This window comes from Planococcus citri, chromosome 2 (genome assembly GCF_950023065.1).
Source record: "Planococcus citri chromosome 2, ihPlaCitr1.1, whole genome shotgun sequence".
NCBI lineage: Eukaryota > Metazoa > Arthropoda > Insecta > Hemiptera > Pseudococcidae > Planococcus > Planococcus citri.
This window is the reverse complement of record NC_088678.1, coordinates 67,286,300-67,307,410: the sequence shown is the minus strand read 5'-3', so window position 1 is coordinate 67,307,410 and position 21,111 is coordinate 67,286,300. Positions and strand designations below refer to the sequence as shown.

At 32.9% G+C, this 21,111-nt stretch overlaps 4 protein-coding genes across 4 annotated transcripts; all 4 read left to right on the top strand.

Moving 5' to 3' along the window:
- The first annotated feature begins 1,813 nt into the window (after positions 1-1,813).
- Positions 1,814-3,786, top strand: LOC135837297 (uncharacterized). The gene is made up of 5 exons (XM_065352523.1): positions 1,814-2,031; positions 2,137-2,453; positions 2,541-2,744; positions 2,828-3,377; positions 3,476-3,786. The coding sequence occupies exons 1-5, from the start codon at positions 1,980-1,982 to the stop codon at positions 3,661-3,663; spliced, it is 1,311 nt and encodes a 436-aa protein (XP_065208595.1). The 5' UTR covers positions 1,814-1,979; the 3' UTR covers positions 3,664-3,786.
- Positions 3,787-5,851: 2,065 nt separating this feature from the next.
- Positions 5,852-7,813, top strand: LOC135834239 (uncharacterized). The gene is made up of 5 exons (XM_065348071.1): positions 5,852-6,095; positions 6,184-6,491; positions 6,574-6,777; positions 6,866-7,454; positions 7,620-7,813. The coding sequence occupies exons 1-5, from the start codon at positions 6,047-6,049 to the stop codon at positions 7,808-7,810; spliced, it is 1,341 nt and encodes a 446-aa protein (XP_065204143.1). The 5' UTR covers positions 5,852-6,046; the 3' UTR covers positions 7,811-7,813.
- A 2,868-nt stretch (positions 7,814-10,681) lies between these two features.
- Positions 10,682-17,168, top strand: LOC135837296 (uncharacterized). The gene is made up of 5 exons (XM_065352522.1): positions 10,682-10,850; positions 10,970-11,274; positions 11,352-11,555; positions 11,635-12,220; positions 16,765-17,168. The coding sequence occupies exons 1-5, from the start codon at positions 10,802-10,804 to the stop codon at positions 16,965-16,967; spliced, it is 1,347 nt and encodes a 448-aa protein (XP_065208594.1). The 5' UTR covers positions 10,682-10,801; the 3' UTR covers positions 16,968-17,168.
- Positions 17,169-17,253: 85 nt separating this feature from the next.
- Positions 17,254-19,955, top strand: LOC135837295 (uncharacterized). Its single transcript, XM_065352521.1, has 5 exons — positions 17,254-17,851; positions 17,935-18,227; positions 18,315-18,518; positions 18,594-19,197; positions 19,684-19,955. The coding sequence occupies exons 1-5, from the start codon at positions 17,803-17,805 to the stop codon at positions 19,932-19,934; spliced, it is 1,401 nt and encodes a 466-aa protein (XP_065208593.1). The 5' UTR covers positions 17,254-17,802; the 3' UTR covers positions 19,935-19,955.
- Positions 19,956-21,111: the final 1,156 nt, after the last annotated feature.

Here is a 21,111-nt window from a genome sequence, read left to right as displayed (position 1 = left end):
TAGGCTGATGGACTTCACCAATGTGTTCCTTCACAATTTTAAAATTTTCCAATGTTGTAATTATTTTTAGTTTTGTTCAATATTCATTTATTTATTTTTGTTTTGTTTGTTTTTCTTTTTTTTCTCCTCCTTCAACTTGTTAAATTTTATTTCACAATATTTACTGTGTTTGAACAATGTTACCACGGAGGCCACCTTGCTCGCGTAATTGCGCATTAGGGGGGGGGGGACATTTTGTAATTTTGATTTTTTTTTTTTTTTTTTGAAATAAATATAATTGATTGATTGAAATGGGTTGAAACAAAAAATTCGAATACTTTGACAAAATTGTTTTGAGCTATTTTGAAATATACCCAATACTAAACCCAAAATTGAATCAAAATTTTCGGGATTTTCGAAAAAAAAAGTGTATGCGACCTATCCAAATGAATTAAAATTTGATGACAGACTCGAATATGTCGACGAAAATATTTTTAAAGCATTTTTCAAACATTTTGTGCCCAAAATGTAGTTATGATTTTTTGGAATTTTTGAAAAAGGTGTCATGCAATCTATCAAAATGGGCTTCCAAGTATTTCAGCGAAACTTTTTCTAAGCATTCATGAAGAATTTAAAATTTAAAATTGGGTCGTGATATTCAGAATTTTTCAAAAATGGCTTATGGAATTCGTTAAAAAAAGTTAAAATTTCGCAATGAATTCAAAATTTTCCATCAAACGTTTCTTGAGTATTTTGAAGATTTTTGAGCTTAAAATTGAATCAAGTTTTTGGCTAGTTATAAACAAGTCTCACGCAATGCCTCAAAATGTGTCCATATAGATCAATAATAAAAAACACAAAAATCCTTTGCAGGCTTCAAAATCTCTCACCAATTTTGAATAAAAAACAAAAAACAAAAAATCAAGAAAATGTGATGTGATACGTCGATTCCTATATTATGTATTGATTTACAGGTGCTGAATTCGAATAGGTAATGCCTATCAATTTTTCAGACCAGATCCTTCGCTTCCCTTCTAGTTTGCAAAAATGTGAAAAGAAATTGAAAAAATTAGTAAATCGTTGTGGAAATTAGACTCTTGGGATAGGGGGATCAACTTTATGTGACCCATTTTGAGGTGTTGCATGCCACTTTTTCATTACTATCCGAAAAATTAACTCATGTTTGAGCTCAAAATTCTTCAAAATATTCAAAAAATGTTTGAGTAGAAAATTTTTGGAACCTGATGACTACAACTTGAAAAACATCAACTCGTCTAACGCAGCATGTCGAAATTTTTGTAAATTGGGAAAAAAATAGGATCTAGAAAAACGAACATTGATTTTTCTAAGCTGAAAGCTACCTATTTTCTTTTACTGAAAGCTTTAGACGAGTAGTTGCTTCAAAAATTATAGTGAAGAAGCAATTATGATTTCAACGACCCCCCAAATATTGTATAAGTATAGGACACATTTTTATTTGGAAAAATTAATTTTCAAAATCATAAATATTCTACCCTTAAATCGAAAATTTTTGAAAGTATGGTCAGAGAAATAGGGTTTTTTCAAATGTCATAACAAGAAAGAATTGAAGATAAAATCATTCTGACCTAGACCTACTTTGAAATTAAGCCAAAACTCAAAAATCAGCAAGAACTATTGTTACGTAACAGCTAAATAATTTTATTGATGCTCATGCTTCCGTGTTTCATCTAATAATGATTAACAATTTTTTGATATCCCAATCTTATCACGGGAGCTCGTACATTTGATACACATCATACTCATATGTTTCGCAACAAGCAATGCTACTGATCACATGACAGGTTACGAAGATCCAATTTCAAAACTATAATCTCTGACACAATGATCCAAAATTCAGATAATTTCCAACCATATTATTTTTAACAGGCTACATTCGAAAATTAGCTGGTATTATTCAAAGTTCAGCACTGTATAGAAAATCATATTAGTGATACTTCTACTTTCATCCTGAGGACGCCATGAACTACCACACAAAACTTCCATTACTTATCATTCTACTCGTGTTGAAAGGTAGGCACTTACTTAATAAGTAAAAACTTCTGATAAAACACTGCAGCAACAATTTCGCTATTTTTAGTATCGAATCATTTCAATTTTCCATTCGATAATTTGCAGAGCTTCCATCAACGCAGACTGCCTCACCCTCCCTCACGTATGACATCTCAAAATCATTGCCTAATTGGATTGACAGGATATTTGAAAACGTCAAGGATTCGAATATAGATAGAGCATTAAAAAATGCATTCGTTTCAGCCAAAGGCTACAGCATAGCTGGAGAACTGAAATACAATATAACTGACAAAAGGAACTCTGCTGTATTGCTGAGATCAATAAACATACATTACGAACTTGATTTGTATATTAATCCATCGGATACAGCCGGAAATAAGCCATTCATACTGAGAACGTGGAGATCATCTGATAAAAAAATTGTAAGACAATCATTTCATTAAAATACTAAATGGTACCCCACTGCGATTCGAATTGCGGAAAATAGTGAAAATCTTTCTTTATTACAGCGTATATCGACCGAAAGATTGATGATTGTTTCAAAAGGAGGAATTAGTGAACACGAGGATACGTCTCATGCTAGCTACTTCGCCGAGTTGCAATTCCAGAACTTCGTATTGGATGCGACTCGAGTGTCTCACGATCCTAATGACGTAAAATTCTCTTTCGAATTTTCCTACAATAATTCCTGCGTTTGTAATCACGAACCTCGGGTAAGAATAAGAATTTACAAGAACCGTCATCAGGAATGTAAACTAGGCACTTGAGAAATCAATACGAGAAAAACTTATTTCAGGATGACATTGACATGATAAAAAAGACTAAACTCATGATACCGTTAGCGCTGCACGAACATATGAATAGTAATCCGAAATTCTCCGAAGCCATACACCAAATCGTCAAAATCTACTACGGACCTGAAGAAATTATCTCAGCTGATCCGAATTTCTCAGACCACCGGCAGCAATATTACTATTTTATACCACTAATTTTCTTTTACGGTTTTGGTTTGAGAAATGTCATTATTCAGGGATTACTGAATATCGAATCTTTAGACGTAGACAAGGAATCTTCCTTTTTTACCCAAACACTGTTGATGAGAAATATCACAGGACATATGGTCTTAGACTACGGTTCTGATGAAATGGCACCTTTAGAACTGAATTTCCTGATTGATTACTTTTCGATTTCGATTCAAAATGCAAACGATTTAGTGCACGTGGAAGCGAGAAGCTACAGTGTTAATCGTACAACCAATGATGATCCGCTAACTTATCGCCAATCGGCAAATATAATTCGAAAAATAGAATGCGCTTTGGCTGCTGGCTTGATGCCATCAAAACGAGGTGAGTTCAACATAATCTTAGACATGATTCATAATTTTTGATTTTTTTTCCTCAAAAAAGTCCAGGAGTAAGACTATACGTTCTTTACACGATTACAGCATGGAAAACGTGCCATATGGAATCTGATATCGGCCAAATTGAAATCACAAATGCAACTGATTGGGACATGATCGTGAAAAAATACAGCGATTGGATCCCATTTAACTCAATCGACGCCTCGAAGAAATTAGGTTTTATACGAAGAATATTCCAGGCAGCAGGTGGATGTTTTGGGTCGAGATGTTGAGACCAAATCAATTTTGGAAAATTGAATATAATGTAGGTTGACTGCGACGACTTACCTACCTAGTACCTACTATAACTTCAGAACTGTTTAGATTACCTACCTAAATAAAATTAATGTTTTGTACCTCTGCTCATAATCTCACCAGAATTCGCAATCAATTTAAAGCCCTCCCCCCAGGCTTATACAGCTTATCATGATTTTGAGATTGGAGACGGAACCAATCGAAATCTGTTTTTCAACCCCGGGAGTCCAAATCCACAATATATGGCATGTCTGGTTTTTATTAATTTTTTTGTCAGATTCGCTCAAATTCGATATTTAGGCTTGGTTTGGCGTACGAATTCAGGGATTTGACTGGGGATGACCTTAGGTAAATATTCGCAGAAGTCCAAATTTTCGTGAGGGGGTAGAGAGGGATGAAAAGGATCAAAAAAGTCAAACTAAACGCCAATCAATAGGAAATCAAAAGTTGTAAAAACATATCCACAAATCAGCCTCTTGGAGCAATGTGGAGGGGAGAAAACTAGTTTTTTTGACCTTGAGAAATTCAAATACCTTGAGAAATCTTGTATCACGCCTCCCACCCCTCCATATTGACCTCTCAAACTGAAATTTGGCCCCGACATCCGGAAGGGGGTTGCCCTAGAAATGCCCTCTGGGAGTTTTGATTTTTCAACACCTCCCCACCCCTTTACAGATGGTAAAAACATATCTATGTAGATGTACCAGTCAAACGAAAGGGAATGAAATCGTTTTCTGGGCGAAGGTAGAGGAGGGGGGACTTTCTAAAATCAGAAAAAAGTACTGTGGGAAAGCAAAGATCCCTTCAACCAGGAAAAAACATTTGCTGAAAAAGTGGTTTGATAGTAAATTTTTGGCTACCCAAATGAAGTGAAATTTTACGAGAGATTCAAATATTTCGACGAAAGTAGGGTACATATTTTTAAAGCATTTTTTTTAAAACAAAATATTTTGAGCCAAAAAATATAGAGTTATGATTTTTTAGAATTTTTGAAAAATGTGTCATTTATGACCTATCAAAATGGGCTAAAATTTCACAAAAAATTCAAATATTTCTGCGAGAATTCTTTTTAGCATCCTTTAAGAGATGTCTCATGCAACACCTCAAAATGGGCCACATAAAGTTCTATATTGAAAACCCCAAAAAATCCTCTGGAGGATTCAATATCTCCCTTCCATTTCGAAAAAAAAAACAACCAAACAAAAAATTGAAAAAATATGATGTGACATGTCGATTTCTACGGATTCCCAAATTTTTGAAAAATGCACTAAAAATCGAAAAAATAATTAGGGACATGTGGAAATTGGATTCTTGTTACAGAGGGTGGGGGGAGACACAATTGAAAATAAGGACAGGGTGTCCACGATAGGAAATTTCGTCAATTTTGGAACCTGATGATTGCAAAATTTAAATACCCAAATCAACTCGTCTGACGCAGCATATTTGCCATTTTTCTACATTGGAAAAAAATTGAAGTCTAGAAAAATAAATATCAATTTCCCGAAACTGCATTTTATCATTTTCACCATACCTAAAAAATTGCAATCTAAATCACATACCGCCATTTTGAAAATTCTCTTAAAGATGAGAAAATCTGATCAACTCACCTGCAACAAAGAAAACAAAAACAAATCGATCAAAAGTCGTGAAAATTTTTTAATTAATGAAGTAATTCGTTGACGCAAAGACAATGGTCCAAGTTCTAACAGCTATGCACATGATGATAAATTTTTCAGTTCCGAAAAACTGTCACAAAAAGAGTCACAATAAAATTCAGCTCCTTTTCAGAACAGCAAAAAATCCAAAAATATGGTAGAATGAATGAAAGAGGGGGGATAGAAGGATCGAACGTCACTCGGGCTTTTGATTTTGAAGCAAATTCATTTTAAAATTTTGAAATTTCAACAGTTTTAGTTTGAAAATTTTTAAAAATCAACGAGACTTCAAGAATTGAAATTTTGAATTTTGAAAAAAAAAAATCATTTTGTTAGGTATTTTGAATCTCTAAAAAAATCGAGTAAAAACCATAACATTTTTAACATTTTCAAGAATCAAAAAAAATTTCAGGAAGTTAATTTTTTGAAACCCACACTTCCGTGTTTTATACAATAATCATCAACATTTTTTCAATATCTTATTTTATCACAACAGCTTGTAGGCCTACATCGTACTCATGTCTTTCGCAACAAGCAATGTTAATGATTACAAGACTACGAGTATACCAACTAAAATTCAAATTACAAAACTATACAATTTTGATCATTTACAATATTCAATACATTCGAATACAAGTGGCATTATTTCAAGTTCGGCATCGTTTCAATAACCGTATTCTCCGCTTCTTTCCCGAAGACAGACACTATGAATTATCAAACAAAACTTCCATTCTTCATTCTACTCGTCTTAAAAGGTAGGTATACTTACATATAGGTAATTTCGATAAAATACTATGTTTTATAGCTTAAAATAATTTCAATTTTCCACTCGATAATTCGCAGGAATCCTATCAGCTCAGCTTTCCTTACCATCCTTCAAGTACGACATCTCAACATCTCTGGCTGATTGGATCAGCAAGATATTTAAAAGCAGAGAAAATTTGAATATCAATAGTGCAATGAAGAATGCACTCGCATCAGCCTACATTATTGGAGAATGGGAGTACAATATAACTGAAAAAATGAACCTGGTGGCTCCTTTTCAATCCCAAATCATATTGTACGATACAAATTTTTACACTCATCCGAAAGATACAGAAGAAACTAAGCCATTTACACTGAAATCGTGGAGATCGTCCGATAATAAAATTGTAAGAATATGATTAAAATCCAAGTTAATAAGTATGTTCAATCCGAACAGTGGAAAATGATGAAAATATTTCTTTATTTCAGCGTTTATCGTCTAAAAAATTCAGAATTACTGTGGAAGGAGAAATTCGTGCAGAAAAGAATCGCTGCCACGCTGGATACTTTACCACGTTACATTTCGAAGATTTCGTATTGGATGCGATTCCAGTATCTGATACCCTCTATGGCGTAGAATTTTCAACCGAATTTTCCTACAATAAATATTACGTTTGGAATCACGGAAGTGAGGTATGCACCATTCATTATTGATGTGTAATTTTACAAACAGTATAAGTACTCTAGAAATCGACAAAACGAATCCATGTACCTATTTCAGGCTCACATAAAATGGACCAAAAACGACGATTACCGAGACGACCACAGAAAAAAATTAACCAAAATGATTATACCCATACTGCCTTCAATACTACGCGAATATATGAACGGTAATCCAAAATTTTCCGAAGCCTTCGACCAAATCACCAAAATCTACAACTATCTTCCTGGAACTGTCTCAGCTCGCCCGAATTTCTCAGACCACCGACATCAGTATTACTACTTTATACCACTAATTCACATATATGGGTTCTGTTTGAGAAACGTCACTATCCAGGGGTTACTGAATATCGAAGTTACAGACGTGGATACGGAATCTTATTTCTTTACCGATACAATATTGATGAGAAATGTCACAGGGAATATGATTTTGGATTACGGTTCTGAGGAAATGGCACCTTTGGGACTGAATTTCTTGATCGATTACTTATCGATTTCTATTAAAAATGGTACCGACTTTGTGCACGTGGAAGCGAGAAGTTACTGCGTTAATCGTACAAATGGTGACCCATTAACACATCGTCAATCGGCGAGTATAATTCGAAGAATAGAATGCGCTCTGGCTCCTGCACTGATGCCATCAAAACGAGGTGAGTTCATTTTATTGAACATAGGTATGTACAAGACAGGATATTTCATTCTTCTAAATTCTAACGTGAAAAGTGAAAAGCCATTTTAAAAAAATAAATAAAAATATTGAAGATTAAGATGAATAAATCAGTAGATAATGTTGATATTTTTCTACATTATTATAGCTTGGAAAACATGCCACATGGAATCTGACATTGGCCATATTGAAATAACCAATGCAACTGACTGGGAAACGATTGTAAGAAAATATCAAGATTGGATTCCATTTAACCAAGTCGATAATGTTCCGAAGAAAACAGGTTTGATGCGAAGAATATTCCAAGCAGCAGGCGAATGTCTTAGATCGCTGCCGTAATCTACCTACTAATTTAAAAACTGTTTTGATTATATTAATAAAATCAATATTTCGTATCCGGTTCCTCATTCTACTAAAACTGATACTACATGGTATAAGGAATCAAAGCTGCAAAAACACACAAAGAAAATAATGTTTCCGACAGCTTGGAATATGAACAGTCTTCCTAATGCTAATGAGTTCATATGCCACAAAAATCCGAATCCCTTGAAAAAGTTATTCATAGGACCCACAACTGAGCTAAACAATATTTTGTTTACCATGAAAATTATGTCAATCCTTCCTTCAATAGCTGATAAACCAGATTATGAGCATGGAAAATCTAGTGCAAGTCATCATTAACAAGAATTTAATTCCTTTTTTTTAAAACGTAGATGACTCACCAAAAAAATACATTTTCTGACTGACAATGAGCTTCAACTTCAACAAAGAAATTCTTTGCTAAAAAACAGCCATGTTTTTGGACAAGATCTCACTACAATATTTTCAAGATTATGGATTATGTTCTTCTTTTCATACTGAAAATATCACTCCATAATTTATTCAGAACATACAAGGTGTCCCGTCATAAAATAACCCCTTTTCACTAGTAACATAGGCAACCTATTCCAAGTACGAATCTCTCCACTTGCCTAGCTTGAAATTTGAAGGGGATTTCTTTCCTTTAAAAAAATACCAAAATTTATAAGACGCAACGTGAGTAAAAAAAAATTACAAAACGTGTCTGAAGAATTGTAGCACTCCAACTTGAAGGAAAGTCGTGCTTGGAAGCCTCCTTCCTCCTCTCGACAAATTCGTCAAGAAATAAGAAAAGTCCAAAAAAATAAAATGCTCATGTTTTTACATTCCAATCATCAGATTTTGTTCTACTCGTATTTTGATCAGAAAAATGCAATATAGTGGTGTCGTTTTACCCCCCCCCCCCTCCAAAGTGGACCTTTTACCCTTCAAACTTCTAGAAATAATTATATGTACCCTAGCTTTCTGGGTTATGTAGAAAAATTCTGACACAGAAATTGAAAATTGAAAAAAAAACTGGTAACTTGCCCCCCCCCCCCTACCAACTCGGAGGATTTTGAGGTGACCAATGTTGCTGGGGCACCAAGGGAGGTACTTGAAAGGTACACTTTTCCAAAGGAAGTCTCTACAAAATAAATTAACATTGCTTGGAGGAACTATAGAGAGGTTTTTTCTTGAAAGTAGGAAAATTTCGACAAAGTTTTGATCAAAAAAGAAAAATTTTCAAAAAATTGCAACTGACTTCGGTTTTTGATTGCTTTTTGATTTTTTTTTAAACTTTGGGAGACTGTATAAAGAAAACGAACATGTTTTGGGTGATCAAGGCAGTTTTTTTCTCAAAAAAGAAGTTGTTTGGAAGAATTCTGATACAGAAATGAGAAATTTTCAAAAAAATTGTTACAGAGTGCAATTTTTTTTTATTGTTTTTTGTTGTTTTTTTTCGATTCTTTCAAGCTTTGAGGGACTTTATACAAGAAGACACTCTTAGCCTGGGAGCCAGGGACAACTTTTATTTGAAAAGGGGGTTATTCGGAAGGATTCGGTCACAGAAACATAAAATTTTCAAATAAAATTTAGCAACTTTGAATGATTCGATTTAGAAATAAATTTTATATCAAAGGGAAAGAGTGGTAAAGATGACTTTCATAATTCTTGGAACCGATGACGTTTTTTTTTCAAGGATTAGCTACTTATTTTTGAAAAATTATAATGTAAAAATGAAATATGTATATTTATTCGAATTTGTGGATTTTTTCAGCATGTGGAAGGGGGGGGGGAGGTGCATCCGAATAATCTGATATGGACTTAGAGGAAAATAAAAAAATAGATAATTATTAATGTTTATGGTTGAAATTCAACTTTTCATAATAGATATGTACTTAGATAAAAATGAAGGTCAATTCAAAAATTTTAAAAACTACAGCGAAAACATCTGACAGATATTTTCAACGAACTTATTTTCGAAAAAAATTTCAACACCCCTAAAATCACAAGAGCCTTCAATTTTGATAGAAATTCTTATACTTACCTAATTAATTTAGAAGTAATGTAGCATGTTGACAGTTATGGTACCCCAAGTGTTTTGAAAACGTTGAGTTTAATAATATCAGCTGATTTTTCTACCCGATCCCTCTGACCTTCTACCCCCTCCACCCCTCCCTTCAGAAACCTAAACATGTTCAAATTTTACCAAAATAAATGTAACTTACGATGATGAATAATGCGTCATTGGCCAGTTTTTTTGGAGCACTATGAGCTCGCATAACAACTGATTTTTTTGATATGACTTCTCAGAAATCAGGACCTTTTCATTATCCAGCCACTCCCTCAATTTTCAAAAAAATTTGAGAAATGAATCAAACATATGGTCTGACAAGTCAATTCTCACAAACTCAAAATTACTCAGTTTAAATATCAGTTCATTTTTTAGGGTTCGATTTGTTAGTGTCCCTGACTTTTTTTTTTCAAAATTAGCAAGAAAGAAGTTGAGAGTTTTTGGTGGCGTCAAGTTGAATATAATTTCAGTTTACAGCTCTGACCAAATGCAACTGGACGAAACATAAAAATTTAACTGCATAAAAAACATAGAATCAAAATTTCTAAGCTTATGAAGTCCTGAGCGAAGATTAAACCGTCTTAGTTTAAAAATCGAATGAAAATTCATCAATAGATAGGCAAAATCGTCTCTCACGAGCCCAATTTCGAAATTCTCACTTCCGCATTTTTAACTCAATTCCTGCTTGATATTTTTTCAAGATTTTAATTTTATTAGAAGTGATAATGGTGAAAACTTTCGTAACCACGATTTTTACCCGATTTCGAAACTATGATCTCTGACATTTGGATCCGAAATTTTGATAATTTAATAATTTTCGATACAAAATAGACCACTTTGTGAGCCTATATTCAATTGAAACTGGCATCATTAAAACTTGAGCAATCGAATTGGAAAGTCTCTACTCTGTAGACGTCATGGATTATCGAACGAAGTTTTCATTTTTCGTTCTCTTCATATTAAAAGGTAAATAGCAAAATTGTTATTTGTTTTATTAAATACCTATTCATATGTATACCTACTTATTCACAGATATTCGTCCTCTTATATGAATAATTCATTTTTTCCAATTTGAAATTTTTCAGAAATCCTTTCAACGCAGTCAACCAACCCTTCCACCGAATACGACATTACATCATCGTTACCTGATTGGATCGCCAAGATACTCGAAACCGACCAAGCTTTAAATGTCAATGATGCAGTAAAAGCAGCATTCGCCTCAGCCGAACACCACCGAGTACAAGTATTAGAATACAATATAACTCATGCAGTGGAACCTTTCCAATCAAAGGTCGTTTTTTACGACACCAACTTTTACACTCACCCGGTAGATGCAGCGGAAACCTTGCCATTCACACTACACTCCTGGAAATCATCCGGCAATACAATCGTACGAACGTGATTAATATCTAATTTACGATTTAAATTACCTGTAGAAAATCATGATGAAATTTACTTTTGTTACAGTGTTTATCGACGCCAAAATTTAGAATCACTTTAGAAGGAGAAATTCGAGCCGAACGAGATCAGTTTTACGCTAGTTACTTTACCACGTTACATTTCGAGAAATTCGTGCTGAACGCGATTCGAGTAACAAACGATCCCAATGACGTACAATTTTCCTACATGTTGTCATTCGAAAACTACTACGTGTATCATCACGGATCCTCCGTAAGCGAGAGAAAAAAAAATTAAAACTCAACTCTAAAAAAAAAGCACCAACTAAAAAAAAATTCTCTTTTTCTTCCAGGTAGACATCAAATGGCCTCAAGGTGATCTAACAGAAGACCAGAAAACCGAATTAAACAACGCGATAAAACCCATGATGCCACTTTTACTAGGCGAACACATGATTCGTAATCCAAGATTTTCCGAAACCTTTGACCGCATTTCCAAAACATTCAACCAACCCTCCGAAATCATCTCAGCTCATCCGAATTTCCTCAACCATCGCGAACAGTATTACTATCTAGTACCGGAAATACCCTTTTACGGGTTTACTTTGAACAATGTCGTCATCCAAGGTGTGCTGAATATCGACTCGTTCGATATGAATAAGGAATCTCCCATCTTTACACACACGTTGCTGATGAAGAATATCCAAGGAAGTATGACTTTGAATTACGGTTCTGAACACCGGGCGCCTTTGGGATTGAAGTACGCGATCGATTATTTGTCGATTTCGACCAAAGAAGGAACCGATATTGTACACGTGGAGGCGAAAAGTTACAGCGTTAATCGAACATCTGGGGCTGCGTTGAGTTATCGTCAATCGGCCAATATCATCCAGAAAATTGAATCGGCTGTGGTAGCTTCGCTTTTGCCCGCGAAACGAGGTGAGTAGATTTTTTACGTATAAGTAGATGAAATTAATAGGGAGATGGGAAAATTGCGAGAAAAAAGTTCTAAATTGAACGAACGGAATTTTTGTTTAAACCGGTTTTCTTGTCCCATAATCACCATTTTTAAAAAAAAGTATAAGTTTTCACCCGGGGGGGGGGGGGTCCGAGTTAAAAAGTAAAAACATGTGACATTTTCGTGAAAAATGGTTTTAGTAAAAAAAAATGACATACTTAGTGAGAATATGACGAGTTTAATAGCAAAAAACGAGAGTTTTTAAAGCAAAATGGTAAAAAGGATAAATTTTTAGAGAAAAAGACTAGTTTTTAGCAACAAAGAAAATTCAGTTGAAAAGTAACTATGTACTCTGGTAAAAAAAATCATAATTTTCAGTCAAAAAATGGGAATTTTAGTGAAAAAAAAACAAAAAACTCTGGTAAAAAAAAATCATAATTTTCAGTCAAAAAATGGGAATTTTAGTGAAAAAAAACAAAAATCATACAAATTCATTGTAAAATAATATCTATAATCGTTGCTAAAAAAAACAATTAGGCTACACCTGGAGTGATGAAGACATTTTTCAGAGAAAAAGACAATTTCAGTTGAAGAATTTACTATTTTTGATACGTAAAAAAATACGTTTTCCAGTAAAAATTACAAATTTTAGTGAAAAATGACAATTTTTGGTGAAAAAAAAGGGAGAACTATCTAACAACTCTTATTGTGAAATGACAATAAAAAGATAATTTTTAATGATAAAGAAAGTTTTGAGTGAAAAATGCAATTTCAGATTTTAGTGAAAAAAATAACAAGTTTTCGTGAAAAAAATTACAATTTTTGATCAAACTAATGAAAGTTTTAGTGAAAACGATAATTTTTTGTGAAAAACGTAATTTTTGATGATTAAGAAAGTTTTCAGAGAGAAAGATAATGACAGTGGAAGAAATGACAGTATTTAGTGAAAAATGACTATTTTTAGTGGAAATAATAACCATTTTTTTAAGTGAAAAACATACTTACTTAAAATGACAATTTTTTAGTGATAAAAATGACAATTTTTTTAGTGATGAACATGACAATTTTTTTAGTGATAAAAATGACAATTTTTTTAGTGATAAAAATGACAATTTTTAGTGATAAAAATGACAATTTTTAGTGATAAAAATGACAATTTTTAGTGATAAAAATGACAATTTTTTAGTGACAAAAATGACCATTTTTAAGTGATAAAAATGACCATTTTTTAGTGATAAAAATGACCATTTTTTAAGTGATAAAAATGACCATTTTTTAGTGATAAAAATGACCATATTTCTTAGTGATAAAAATGATAAAAATGACCATTTTTAGTGATAAAATGACCATTTTTTAAGTGATAAAATGACCATTTTTTTAGTGATAAAATGACCATTTTTTAGTGATAAAAATGACCATTTTTAGTGATAAAATGACCATTTTTTAGTGATAAAAATGACCATTTTTTAGTGATAAAAATGACCATTTTTTAGTGATAAAATGACCATTTTTCAAGTGATAAAATGACCATTTTTAGTGATAAAAATGGCCATTTTTTTAATGATAAAATGGCCATTTTTTTAATGATAAAATGACCATTTTTAAGTGATAAAATGACCATTTTTAGTGATAAAAATGACCATTTTTTTAGTGATATAAAGGACAATTTTTTAGTGATAAAAATGAAATTTTTTCAAGTGATAAAATGGTTATTTTTTTAGTGATAAAAATGACCACTTTTTAGTGATATAAATGACCATTTTTAGTGATAAAAATGACACTTTTCTATGTAAAAAAGTGACCGTTTTTTATGTGAAAAAGTGACTATTTTTATGTGAAAAAATGACTATTTTTAGTGAAAATAATGACTGTTTTTTAGTGAAATAATGACGATTTTTCAAAGTGAAAAAAAACTACTTTTTTCTAGTGAAATAATGACGATTTTTCAAAGTGTAAAAAAACTACTTTTTTCTAGTGAAAAAATGACTTTGATATAGTCGGAAATGGATAGATTACTTAAGGGAGAGAAGGAAATGTTTGATTTCGTACTCAGTGAGGTTTGGAATTATTCCTTACGTGGGGAATAATTGCCTATTGCCAGCTAGCTCAGAAGGCTGTAATCTATCATTTCAACCATACACATTCAATGTTCATAGTCTTCAATAAAAACGCTGTTTTACTTAAACTATGTATTTACACTATTTACAAATCGTCATAAACATACATCGTGTGCAATTATGTTTTCACATAGCATTTTGACTGAATGATATTTGGAGACGTAAATAACTTAACTCTACCTATAGTGAGAAAGTCAGCTAAGAGATACCTAATTTTTACGAGAATTATAACTTCGCCCATGCCACTCGCAGGTGGAATAGTGCGTGAAAAACATATACCTATGAGGCTCCTAATAAAATAACGAGGTATTCATCTAATTAAGGTCGTTGCACTAGACACTTTAGTCAGACGTACAACGACACAAAAAACACTTATAATTAAATAGTATGCACATATTACTACTTACAGAACACTATACGCTTTTTCCATCTCTATCAGTGGCCTTACTAATAATAAAGGCATCGATGGAACTTAACTAAACGAGACCGCACGTAGCACTTTGCATAATCCGAATATGCCGCGGAACATAACGAATTACCAAAATAGGCACTATTTCCGAACATGATAAGATCGATAAAAATATAATAAAACGAATTAGATTACCTTGCTAGAAGAGGGTACAAACAACCATCGCTCGATCGACAATCTCCCCTATGGGGAGACATTCACGATTCAGTTATATTAACAGGCGACAAGGAATCAACGTGTGCGCATTTGCCGAAACCAAGTATGATAATTAATTAAAAACATGCAGTATTGCATTATTGCGAATTAGATACATCTTTAGAGATGCACGCGAAAAGCACGACGTTACACTATATCTAAAGAAAATACATACTGGCGAAAAAGGAAACATCTTTAGAGGTGTACGTGAAAAGCACAACGTGCACCTTTCCTAAAGATAATATAACACACACTGAAGATTTCTCTGAAGAAATCGTTAATATACAGAGTACATAGTAGCGAGATCCCACCCCTAAATGGTGGTGGTATTTGCGTAATTCGTGAGAATTGCTATGTACAAGTACAAAGCTAATAAATAATATTTTTAAACCCTATCTTCGATCATAAATGTCATCACGACGCGAGCCGCGAGATCATTAATTAATTGACCTGTCATAGGGGGTGGAATGCCGCCACATACGTCGCTAACTAAAGACATCATAAATCTGTCATTCTATCGTCCTTGTCGCGAACTCCTTGATATAGGGGGTTCGGACAACGACCTGACGTCATGTACGTAAAGTACAGAAGAATGCAAGATTTCTACTTTTCTAAATAATTTACACACGTTCCCAATATTTTCAATATAAGGGGTCAGTAAAATATGCACTACCTTCGGCAGTGGGGCCAATCTGCCCTATGTCAACTTTTTTTCAAAATGACTATTTTTTATTGAAAAACGTCAATTTTTTTGTGAAACAGACAATTTTTTGTAAACACAGCTTTGAGTGAGAAAGATGGAACGATTACTTTCATGATAAAAAAATTGAGCTTTCAGTGATACTGCTTTCTTTTCAACTCACCCAGTTTTTTCAAGCTCCATAAAAAAAATTCAGAAATCCAAAAGCACAGGTTTTTTTTTAAATTAGGTACTGCATTTCCAAAACAAACTCCTCATCGAGACAAAATTTGATAAAAAAGACGAAGAAGTAGAGGAAGTTCTCAATTTTTAAAACAGATAAATGGTTGAACTGAAATGTTTGAAATCCGACAACATTTCAATCAGGAAGATAACAATTTTTATAGCGAGCCAAAGTGTAAAAAATTTACTAAAATTTTGCGGTTAGACGGTTAGAGTTTGAAAATAAAAATAAGACGTTAGCATCTCATTTCAATAATATGTTCAAAAATGTTTACAAAATTTGAAGATCACATTTTGAGAATTTTTTTAGAAAAATATGTTTTTAGTCTTCCGAAATTTCAGCAATTAAATAAGACATCTGCAATTTTCATCCTCGAAATAATATAACGCCACCTTTTTTCCTCTGATTTCTTCCCTCACTTCATTTTGAAGCAATGTATTATTGTAATTTAGAATAATGTGTTCCATATTTCTTACGAGCTATTAAAGTTGTCAAAAAAATGGGGGGATTGGGAATTTAAAAACATGAAAACTTTTGTAAGGTGCTTAATTTTTTAATCAGGAAGCTCAATCTCTTTGTGAGACTCATGCTCCATTGAAAAAATGAGCGAAATCGATGACTGAGTGACCGAGATGTTCCCTCATATCCAAGTGAATTAGTTTCAAGCAGCATGATTGCTCACTTTATTCAATAAACCAAAACATTGACAAAAATTTAGGTACCAAAAATTGATAAAAAATGATTCGATTAACGTTTTAAACGTGAAACATAAACGAATAAACTATTCAATCATAATAATTTCATCTTCAATACATTTACAGCTTGGAAAACGTACGATATGGAACCTGAAATCGGCCAAATTCAAGTCACCAATGCATCCGACTGGAAACAGATTGAAAAAACGTACAGCAATTGGATTCCATTCAACAACGAAGTCCATAATATCGTTCCGATGGGAGTGAGACCATGGTTTGTGCAGAGAATTTTCTACGCAGCAGGAGGACGTTTTATGATGGGTCGTTGAAAACATTTATTTTGTATAATTTAATTTTGTAGCATAATAAATAAGTATGTGTTTAGATGTAGTACTATAGCTTTTAAGTTATCTACCATGTACCTAAGTATAAATACCTAATCATAAAATGATATAAGTTGACCTGGGTATAGTACAAATACTAATTTTAAAATTAGTTCGATTGAATAAAATTTAAATTTTGCAACAAGATCATAACTTTACTCAATTCATATTTAAATGAAAGCCTAAATTCCAACATTTCAAATTGAAGGGCACTTTATATAGGCCTTTTTTAAATTTACTAGACCATTGCAGATTTATTTCTGAAGAAATTTCCCCCATGTATAAGAAAATAAGCCAACAGATGAGCACGTAGAAATGGCTTTGAAAACTAAACCGGCTTATTACCGAATCAAAAAATTGAAAAAATTTCAATTGAGTCGTAATTGATAAAATTGATTTCAAAGGACATGAATTGGGAAAAATTGAGTCGACATGTTCGTTTTTCAACACCATAAAAACAACCATTGATGCTCATTTCCCTCCATAACCTAGTTTCACTTCAAACGAGCAGTGGATTATTTAAAAAAAGGATTTTGTACCATCCCTATGATAAAATAATTAACACCAACATTCACTATTATACTCGTAGATCGCATATTTCGCAACAAATAAATTAATGTTCTTATTGAATAAATAGGTAATGATTTCAAAACTCTGATCCTTGACTCCACGATATGAAATTCTGATAATAGACAATTTAGTGAACTACTTCCTCAAGTCTCATTCAAACTTCTGTGTTGGTATTAGTCAGTCTGTTCTCCTTTTCCAGACCTTGAACGCCATGAACTACCAAAACAAGCTCACATTTCTCATTCTACTGGTATTGAAAGGTAATAATCAAAAATATTTAATTATTAAAATACCCATCACAGCATTCCTCAAATACTTCAATTTTTTTCTCGATATTTTGTAGTAATTCTCTCAACACAGAACGACCTGCCTCCCAGAAAATACGATATCATACCATCGTTGGGTAATTGGATCACTAATATAATTGAAACTGTCGATTCTTCCATTAAAGATGCATACGCTTCAGTCGTACGCCACAAAATTCTTGAATTGGAATACAACATAACCCAGAACGTGAATTTACCTTTCCAATCAAAGATCATTTTTTACGATATCACATTTTATGTACATAAAACAGATGCAGCAGAATCCACCCCACTTAAACTGAGTAAAAACAAACTATCCGATAACCAAATAGTGAGAATTTGATTAAAAATCTAATTTACCACTCAAATGGACTAAAATAAATAAAATATTTAAAAAAAAAAACTATTTCTATTGCAGCGTTTGTCGACTCCACATTTCAGAATCACTTTGGAAGGAGAACTTCGTACAGTAAAGAATCAGTCTTACACTAGCTACTTCACCACGTTGCATTTTCAGGACTTCGTGTTGGACGTGACTCCAAAACCTGACGACCCTTCAGGTTCAAAATTCTCTTTCGAATTTTCTTATAAAAGCTATCGCACGGTACATCACGTAACTCAAGTAAGCCCATTACGAAACTCTCTATATAAAAATACCTTGTCCATAAATTGATACCAAAAAAAATTAAAATTTCAGGAAGAGATCACATGGCCTAAAGGTGATTTGACAGAAAACCAGAAAACAGAATTAACGCGCTTGATTAAACCCATCCTTCCTTTATTGTTACGCGAACATATGAATCGTAATCCAGAACTTTCCAAAGCATTCGATCACATTATCAAAATCTACACCATAGCTTCCAATATTATCTCGACACAAATGGATTTCTTCGAACATCACCAACAGTATTACTACCTCATACCGCAAATTCACTTTTATGGTTTTTATTTGAGAGATATCGTTGTTCAGGGCGTTCTGAATATCGACTCGTTGAATATTGAAGCCAATGGCGATTTGTCTTGGTCTCCTGTCAGCTACACTCAAACTTTGTTGATGAAGAACATCGTTGGCAATATTACTTTGGATTACTGTTCTGAAAATCATTCTCCTTTGAAATTGAAGTACCAGATTAATTATCTTGCGATTACTACTAAGAAAGGATCCGATCTAGTGCAAGTGGAAGCGAGAGGTTACAACATTAGTCGAACAACCGGTGCTCCATTAACTACTCGTCAATCGGCGAATATAATTTGTAAAATAGAATGTGCGATTGCAGCTGCTTTGATGACATCCAAAAAAGGTGAGTGGATGTACTTACCTTTCATCATAGGATTGTTTCTCAAAAATCAAAACATCAAAATTCGTAATTCAGATGCTTTTGAACCCGGTTTTCGAAAACTCAGTGGATGATTTTTTTTTGACATCATGTCAGATTTTTTAAATTCTTTGAAAAATTTACAATTTTTAACATTTCAGTAAAAAATAACAGACTTTCAGAAACTTGAGAAAACAAATGATGATATGTCACCCTATTTTGGCACACTTTCAAAAAGTTGGAAAAAATTTTCGAATTCTTGATATTTTGTCAGACTTTTAAAAAAACTGAAAAAAAAATGAAATTCCGGTTTTTCAGATGTCAATAATTTCGTAACAAACTTGGTTGATTTTTTTCTCCACGATCTTCTTTCCTAAGAATTTTATTTCTAGCTCTAACAAAAAAAACTGAATTTTTAACCATAAAAAAATCACCCCCACTACTAATTATTTCTCTTCAATATGATTACAGCTCAGAAATCGTGCGATATTGTCGGCCAAATTGATATCACGAATTCATCTGACTGGAAAATGATTGAAAGAAAGTACAGCCAGTGGATCCCATTCAACGAATTCAATAATATTACGAGTACTCGTACTTCTGCATCTACACGAGTCGATAGCACTCTTCCAGTCACTCGAGTCAACAGCACTAAGGAGAAACCGTGGTTTGAGCAAGGAATATCGTACGACACGAATGGATTCTTTATGTGGCAACGTTAAAATAGATTCATTTCGTACATATTTGAATTCGTTTAATTTTTTTCCCCAATTCTTTTACTTAAACACCCAGATAAATCTAGAAATGAGCAGAATTCGCAATGAAAAGCTGACATAGAATTTGATAGAAAGATTACATATGTAATCTTTCTATCAAATTAAAATCGATTTTGCAAAATCGATTTTAATGGGTATTTTTGAATCACTGCAGATCATCAAATTCAAATATGATGCTATTTTTCTGAAGGCGGGGAGAGGGAAGAAGAGGCGATCCAAATATTGGCTCCTAGACCTACATATCTAAAATGTGTCGAAAATTATCCACAAAGCCCTAATTTGGTTTTAAAATTTTTTTTTTAAAGTGTGACTGGAGGTGAAATTGATATAAACTTCACGATTGTCTTTAAAAAATCCATCACTCCATAAGGTCGAAATTGAAAATCAAAAAAGTACATACCTGTCGATCCTACAAAATTGATTTTTAAGGGGAAAAGGAGGTATGATGAAATTTTGGTAAATATTTTAATTTTTTCCAAACAAAAATCATGAAGAATTTGACAAAAAAATCGATCACTCATGATCGAAATCGAAAATGAAAAATATCGATTTCCGAAATCGCATTTTGAGGGGAAAAACGTATATTTTTGAAGAAGCTAGATCAACGAAACAATGATAACTTCAAGCATGATCGATGAAAATAACACGATTTTTGACTTTCGATCAATCGACTTTCAACCATGACTGATTTTGGATCGATAGCTATATTTCTGAGGATAAAACTGATTTTTCACTCCCAACATATTCGCTCATCAGAAATCGAAAATCGCACATCAATCGATTTCTGGGATTCAATCAATCGATTTTTGATCCGAAAGTTGATTTTTTCTAGTCTGAAATTTTCGAAATTCTCAAATGAATCGATTTCTGGGTTTCGATCAATCAATCTTCAATCACAATTGATTTTTAAACGGGAGATATAGAGGAAAGGTCAGATCAACAATCGAATTTCAAGTTCAGAATTTCGTTTTTTCAGGAAGGTACCTACCATTAGATCACAATTTTTTTTAATTTTATGATTTTTTTGGTAGGGGGAGGGAGGGTTTCTTGAGAAGTTTAGAAAGCTGACAATAAAAAACAGAGTTGGAATTTGTAAGCAGCAGTTTTTAACGACTTATTCAAT

Coding starts and splice junctions, on each gene's coding strand:
- LOC135837297 (XM_065352523.1), top strand. CDS start 1,980: ATGAACTACCACACAAAACTTCCATTACTTATCATTCTACTCGTGTTG. Junction 2,032..2,136: donor CATTCTACTCGTGTTGAAAG/GTAGGCACTTAC, acceptor GATAATTTGCAG/AGCTTCCATCAACGCAGACT. Junction 2,745..2,827: donor TTTGTAATCACGAACCTCGG/GTAAGAATAAGA, acceptor AACTTATTTCAG/GATGACATTGACATGATAAA.
- LOC135834239 (XM_065348071.1), top strand. CDS start 6,047: ATGAATTATCAAACAAAACTTCCATTCTTCATTCTACTCGTCTTAAAA. Junction 6,492..6,573: donor GATCGTCCGATAATAAAATT/GTAAGAATATGA, acceptor TCTTTATTTCAG/CGTTTATCGTCTAAAAAATT. Junction 6,778..6,865: donor TTTGGAATCACGGAAGTGAG/GTATGCACCATT, acceptor TACCTATTTCAG/GCTCACATAAAATGGACCAA.
- LOC135837296 (XM_065352522.1), top strand. CDS start 10,802: ATGGATTATCGAACGAAGTTTTCATTTTTCGTTCTCTTCATATTAAAA. Junction 10,851..10,969: donor CGTTCTCTTCATATTAAAAG/GTAAATAGCAAA, acceptor GAAATTTTTCAG/AAATCCTTTCAACGCAGTCA. Junction 11,275..11,351: donor AATCATCCGGCAATACAATC/GTACGAACGTGA, acceptor CTTTTGTTACAG/TGTTTATCGACGCCAAAATT.
- LOC135837295 (XM_065352521.1), top strand. CDS start 17,803: ATGAACTACCAAAACAAGCTCACATTTCTCATTCTACTGGTATTGAAA. Junction 18,228..18,314: donor AACTATCCGATAACCAAATA/GTGAGAATTTGA, acceptor TTTCTATTGCAG/CGTTTGTCGACTCCACATTT. Junction 18,519..18,593: donor CGGTACATCACGTAACTCAA/GTAAGCCCATTA, acceptor TTAAAATTTCAG/GAAGAGATCACATGGCCTAA.